Source organism: Anser brachyrhynchus (genome assembly GCF_964034855.1).
Source record: "Anser brachyrhynchus genome assembly, chromosome: 2".
NCBI classification, from domain to species: Eukaryota; Metazoa; Chordata; class Aves; order Anseriformes; family Anatidae; genus Anser; species Anser brachyrhynchus.
In genome coordinates, this window is record NC_137695.1 from 135,005,729 (window position 1) to 135,012,984 (window position 7,256).

A 7,256-nucleotide genomic window follows, 5' to 3' on the forward strand; every position below is an offset into this window, starting at 1 on the left:
CCAGAATTCTGAATGCTTATTCAGAAGAAAGAATAATTTTTCCTAAATTCTTTTTTCCCTATGAAGTTTTGCTATGCTGCGCACAGCTTGTCTGAGATCATTTGCTTCTTCACATGACCCTGAAAACAAAGCTATGCATAAATGTACAGAACAGTCCAGTATGTGGATGTAATATGGCCATTGGTGGTGCTGAGCCATTTCAAAATGTTGGCTCAATAACAGCCCTGTAGGATTGCGAAGAATAAATGCATGCAGTTTGATACGTTGGAAGGCAGAAATACCAGGACACCGTTTACTGCTCAAGGAGTGGAATCTCTGAGTCAGAAGAGTCCGTGTGTTTTCCTAAATTATGAAATAATGATTACTGGCCTGAAGGCTAGCTTCCACCTCTCAAGTTCAGGCGATCTTGAAAAGCAATATTTTAATATCTTTATTCATTTTGAACTCAGATGTCAATCTGACAGTTTGATGGAAATATTGGTCCAAATAAGAAAGACTTACTGTATAATTATTGATTTTTTTTGCATTAATCTATTCATTACATGTGTTTAATACATTTCATTAACGTTCTTTTAAGATTTTCCTAATATCTGCGTAGTTCTTTCCAATACTTCAAAATCGACATATATGTCTAAGATATTATAACTTTGTCTCAGCTGCACATTTTTGTTCTGTGTTACAGTTAAAACAACAAAATGTGTTCAACTGCTCTTCTTCTGTGCGCTGTCAGACCTGGACATAGACATGGAACCTACAGGAGCCAAGAGCAAATAGAGCTGCACCTTGACATTGAGAGTTGCACCTTGACACGTCCTATCTGGAGCATTTTTTATAACCTGAAGTCCTTCCTGTATCCTCAGTTAAACTAAAGCACTAGCAATTGTCCTATGCATCAGTTTGATGTCGACTAATTTGTGCTTGTTTTATAAACCACTCGCCATCCTCTGTTTTACAATTTAAAACTAAAAAAAATATGTCTGTTAACAGTTATCGAGTAACATTTTGAAACTACAAAGCACCTTATGAACAACTATTTATCAGTAGATAAGTGTTAAGTATTAGGTTAATTGCAAAAGTGTAATGAAAAGTATTAAGTCCCATCAGAATCCTAACAAATAAATTGACAAATATAACAAAAATCAAACCAAATATTGCAAGATTCAAAACCTGAGTTGGGAAGTAGAAACCGTAATGTACTTCTAATAATATCATTAAATTCTTAGCCAAAGTAAATAATATAGTTAATACTGATAGACATGCTTTGAATCATTGTAGCATTAGCATTAGACTATTCTAATGCATAATTCCCACCATATATATGGTACCAAATGGAGAATGAAAGTTTTCAGTCATTTAAGTTTTGTGAGAAATTTTCATTTGGTGGTATCCCACATTCATTACCCTTTTGCAGAAGCAGTATTTTCAATAAACAAATGACAGTGTTGTAATTGAAGTATTTTTACTTTCTAGCAGAACAACCTGCTGTGGAGCAGAGTGTTGTAAGGGACTTAGCCATGCTTCGACTAGAGTATATTTGGGGAAAACACATTCCCATAGTGTCCACTGCTTGCCTAGAAGTATCAAGATCAAGTGTGGCCCCATAAATCACATATTTTTTTTTGCACAGTAGAACTTATTTAAGGAAATCATAAGGCGAAATTAAAATCTATTGATATTTAGAAAATCCCTTGAGTCACTGCCCAACCCTGCAGGCTGATCTATCGCAGTCACAGAATTGCTGATGTTGGCCTCTGGAAGTCTCCTGGTCCATCCCTCTGCTCAAGCAGGGCCACCAAATGCAGGTTGCCCAGGACTGGCCTCACCAGTTCCTGCTGGCACAGCAACCTGCAGCTCTGCTTTTCAGCACGGAGAGCCTCCTGCACCAGCTGCCAGCTCTTCACATCGTTCAGATGCCCATCGCACAGTTGGACGAGTGTGTTCACCAGCAAATGCCATGAAATAAAAGGACAGTGAAGAACTACATTCAATCTCTTGAACATTTTTCAGTTTGGCACACAGAATGTGAAACCAGTCCTAATTAGCTGCCTGCAATGGAAGAGAAAATAACTGTCGCGGGAAAGAAAAAAAGACAATCAATTTTCCCACCTAGGCCACAAAAATGGATGGTCCATTTCTAATCTTCTTCGCTGATATTTAACACCATTTGTTATTCTTGTTGGCAAGTCATACTTCTTTCTGTAATTATATTTGAATGTAACATATATTGTTTCTAATTTTAATGTTATCATTCCTATTTAATTAATCCCAAGTAAGGTACTTTTTTAATCTTATACAAATCCCTGTAACTTCTAGCACTGTCTTTTATTTATGTCTGCCCTGAGAAAGAGGAATGGAATAGGGAAGAAGGCAATCGTTGCCTCTGAAACCTCTCTCCATTCCTTCCATGCAATGTAAGGTCGTTTGCCATATGATAATTCCGTGCATCTCCAGCCCTGTGCGTGCTGACAGGTCTCCTGAGAAACCTATTTGCGTTTCTATGCCATCCATTATGGCAGTTGTGGTGGGACTTCTTTTGATTCAGAGTACAAATGATAAAAATGCACTAAACTAAGGTAAACATGAAGCTATTAGAGCTGCATGTTTTGCTTTTTGGAAGCTATGACTTTTATGCACTAAAATCACTTTAGTATCACAGTCACAAAACATTAAGAGGAAAAGGGTGTGATTTAGCTTTCCCAGCTCAGAACACTCCCACATACGTGTACACAAGTGCCTCTGTTACAGTATAGCACTATGTTGATCCTGCTGTACAGTTTTACAGAAATACTGCATTTTCACCTCATTTTTAAAGGCATCGGTTAATAATAGAGTCGAGATCTCAGACTTTATCAGAGCACACGGAGAGTACAAACCCTGCAAGTCAGTACCAAACAAAACCTGGCAGTCTTTGTCTCCACAGAGTTCAAAGCTGTGCTTAGTGCTGAGCTATGTGTCATACCAGGACAGCACTGCACCATCCTCTGAAGTTATTCTTAACAGGACCAAAGCTACCAAGTGATTTGAGACAAATGAGGTGATGTATCAGCTGGTAACAGATAGCAGATACCAAAGGTAGTGTAATAAAGTCTATGAATTAAGACCATTTCCATAGAGAATTCTGAGCTGATAAGCTTCTTCCTGTGTTTTTTTTTGCCAAAATCTGTTTTTGCATGAATCTGTTAACTTTCTGAGCATAACACGCAAGCCTCCATTTTCTTTCTTTCAGGACAGGAGACATGTTGAAGAATATCAGTAGTCAGATGCAAAGCTATAAATGTGAATAATGTTATTGAAATTGTGTATGGACATTGGAATCTCAAAAATGTTCATGTGTTTGTTGATTTTTCACTCCTTTCAAATAATATATGTAAGTTATTTTCAAATATCTAAAGCCAAGTCTTAGATGCTGAAGTATTTAAATAAATCAACATTTGATCCTTGGCAAATGCAATAGTTGTCTGGTTTTAAAGCATAAAAAATAGTATTGCAAGTGAAACTTGCTCTACCTTACCTCTTGTAAGTTGGTTTATCAGGAGAGCAATGAAATTCCAGTTCTTTCTTTCCCCTAGCTTCCCTGTCTGTACCAGGGTTGCCCCATGCTGTGTTCTGCACCTGGGACGGGGCAGCCTCGGCTGTACGTACAGACTGTGGTACAAGAGGCTGGGGAGCAGCCCCGTGGAAAGGGATCTGGGGGTTCTGGTAGACAGCAAGTTGAATTTGAATTACGTGTACCCTGGCGGCCAGGGGGGTGACCCTGCCCTGGGGTGCCTCAGGCCCAGCACCGCCAGCCGGGTGAGGGAAGGCATTGTCCTGCTCTGCTCTGCGCTGAGCAGCCTCACCTTGGGCACTGTGTGCAGTCTTGGGTGCAACGATAAGAAGGATATAAAACTGTTAGAGAATGTCCAACGGAGGGCTGCAAAGATGGTGAAGGGTCTAGAGGGGAAGACACATGAGTAGCGGCTGAGGTCCCTTGGTTTGTTCAGGCCAGAGAAGAGACTGAGGGCAGACCTCATGGTGGCCTGCAGCTCAAAAGCTCTACAAATAAAAAAGAAAGTTGACTGAGGGAATAAAGTGCAATACTGAACAAGATGCCACATAATTTCTCTGTCTTGTATATCAGGGAGCCTGAATTATAACCGCAAGAAATTTAGACGTGCTTATTCATGAACACACACTTAACATAATGTATGTCTCTGAAAGCCGCAATACTTGAGTGGGCTACTAAATTATTTGGTTATTAGCTACCTACAAAGGTCTGTATTATAGTCAAAGGAAACGTGTGGAATTTGTTTTATGTGACCATGATTTTGAAACAGGAGAGGTCAACATTAAAGCAAATGATCATGAATCAATCCTCTCCTAACAGAAAGAATACATAGAAATTATCTGTTTCATGCTACAATTCAATAAAAACACAGTAGAAATGACTCGGTGTTGGGGGGGGGGGGGGGGGGGGGAATGAAAAAGGTTGTTTAAGAACACTCATTACCTACATGCAGAAACCAGAATAAAGAAAGGAATATGCACTGGTTCAAAGTTGTACTAAATCCTTCATCTTTACAGTGGAAGGGCAAAGAGCTGTTTATAAACAGAAGAAAGGCAAATTTTCTGGTAATGACCATAAGTTCAAAGATAAGCTGCAGAACAAAATGCCTGACCTGTTTAGATATGCTTTTACTGTAGCGCAAGGGAAAAAGTTCAGAACCTGCTAGTAATGATGCAGCATGAGCTTGAATCAAAACATCCTTGTTAGGATGATGATACCTTTTTTTTTGCTCTTGCCCATACCACACCATCATAAAAAGGAAAGCTACGAATAAATTCACCTCTCTCTTGCTGTCATAGGAGCTAGGTTCGTTCTGGCTCAACGTGTGCGTGGCCCCTGAAGCAGAATTTAAAATTTCCAGTGCTGTTACATTTTCCTCCACAAGAGGGAGATGTCCTTTGCTTGATGCTCTCGTGAAAAGGAGAGAACATGATTTTGAGACGTGTTCAGAGCAGCAGAATCAGAGCGGTGCGTATATACCCGTGCCCACAGCAATAGTCCTAAGAAGGACAGGCTTAGCTCCAGTGGAGAACGTCAGCGACACGTTCTGAGTGATGCTGTATAACAGCCTGCTGCAAATTCAGATCCAGACGAGGTTAAAGTCCAAACATGCCCATCTCCTTACAGGATTGTCTTTGTGCTTGAATTAGAAGAAAGATTTTTTCCAATACTATTTCCAGTATATAATACCATATATAAATACCTAATTCAAAAGAATGATGAACATCCTTTTTGGAACTTCCACATTAAATATAAATAATAAAGCTAATAATAGCTAATAAATTAACTCTTTCATGGAAATTTAAAAAAAAAAAAAGTTCTGTTTGAATATTGGGGACATTCTCTGACCTCAGACTTCCCCTTTTTCATTTTTTTTTTTTTTTTCACATAAAACCTGTGAAATATCCTAGTCTGTCTGCTGTTTGGTAGTGAAGACCTATTTATAAAGCCACTCTTCAGAAAATACAGCACTTAGTTCAAATCAGTTGTCTGCAGACCTTCTGCCAAAGTGATATCACTACATGGTCAGCTCTAGCTTTTGTTTTATATATATGAATGTATACATATGCTGTTTTTCCATATCATAGTTGGGTTAAATTCTGCTTTAACTACCTTCTAGAGTAATTTCCTAGCTCTGCCCACTTAGTGGAATATCAAGCTATCCTTGCCTTTCGTCTCAGCTGCTAACAAGTTTATGACACCCACCTGCTGCCAGTAGTTCTGTCGATTCATTAAGGTGCTCTGAATTAGCTCCTGCCACTAATGGTTACAAGGGTATACACAGAAGGGGCAAGATCCCTGCAAGCAGTTGCTAGCAAAAGGTAGCAAGTACAGAAGGGTGTGGGTGATTCATATTCCTTTCTTCACTGTGCTTATTTTCCTCTCAGACAGAGCAGCTGTATTAGTTGTAGTTTTGTTACAGATCTGGATGGCAGAGATACATGCTGGCCTATTGACCTCGCTCCATATGTCTCAGCTATTCTTCGCCAGAAATGAGTAAGTAGTAGCAGACTTGACAGTCTTCCCACTTTCCATTCATGCCCTTGTTTGTCAGCTGTGTGGTTTCTGAGCCCTGTCAGGTTGCTCGCTAGGCTTGGCTAACAGCACTTGTGCTAGTTATGACAGAGTCATCTTACACCTTTTCATTGCACAAGCTTTGTCTCTTCCTTCTTCTGTGGGACCCACGTTCAGGCATGGACTTACGCTGATCAGAGGAAGAAGTTACTGATGCTGCAGCAATTCCAGTTGACCCAAAATATACGTGGAAAATATCCTATAATTTGCCTCATGGCTGAAGGTGAGAATGAATAGAGCAAGAAATTGAGAGTTCATTCTTGTTCCAGGTAAGAATCTGGACAACAAACTTTCAGAGCCCAGGGTCTGACCAGCCTTAGATATTGATGTAAACCTCCTCTTTCTGGCAGCTCAGGAGCAGCAGAGAAAATTAAAAGTAGAAAGATGAAATCTCTCTGGAGTTATAAGAATTAAGATATTAATTCTGTTCAACAAGCAGCAATTATTTTCTTCCACAACAAGATTCTATGCCAAGAAAGTCAACTGAGTACCTTGAACAAATAAGGCATAGGTTTATTCCCCTAAAAGACAGAATGCTAGAAAACAGTTAACACCAAACTGCCCCAGGACAGGTTCAGGGAATCATAAGGAGAAATGTGGCTGAGATTTACCCCCTCTCCTCTGTTAGATAGACTTGTGCTCCTACAGTTTATCAAGGCAACATAAGTAAACATTTTGACTTTGAATGCAGAAAACATTTACTTTTACAAATGGCTTCGCAAGTAATCTAGCTGCTGCCTGTGGGACTAGTCATGGAATAAATAGCTGCCAAAACAGGTTTAAGCTGTGGGAATGTGGAACAAAGAAGAGGATCTAGAAAACAATTTATTTTGGCTTTATTTAAGGCATTTCAGAAGCTGACTACATGAAGTATCTGGTTTAGTGAGTCATTGTAAGAAATATGCTGCCATACTGTTGGATGCAACCTGCAAAGAAACACAACACAGATATTGTTAAAACTCATGCCAGCTTTACTGGAACTATTCCAGCCTTGTTCAGACAAACATACTCTCACAGTAACACTATTTTAGCTTAGGGGTGAGCAGTGTTAACTGATTCTTATATATCAATATAGCAAGAATTGGTCTGACCAATTCACAGTGGTTAAAAACTATTACAGTCAGTGGAGAGTTGT

The 7,256-nt window shown here is 39.4% G+C and overlaps 1 protein-coding gene across 7 annotated transcripts in view; it reads left to right on the plus strand.

Annotated features, from left to right (window-relative positions):
- LOC308190365 (Y+L amino acid transporter 2-like) overlaps positions 1-3,446 on the plus strand; it is a 22,629-nt gene extending 19,183 nt beyond the window's left edge. For all 7 annotated transcript variants that reach the window (XM_080581671.1, XM_080581670.1, XM_080581675.1 and 4 more), the window contains exon 10: positions 683-3,446. In XM_080581671.1, the coding sequence (XP_080437797.1) occupies positions 683-774 (92 nt within the window). In that variant the 3' untranslated portion in view covers positions 775-3,446. The remainder of the gene's footprint in view (positions 1-682) is intronic.
- The last annotated feature ends 3,810 nt before the right edge of the window (positions 3,447-7,256 follow it).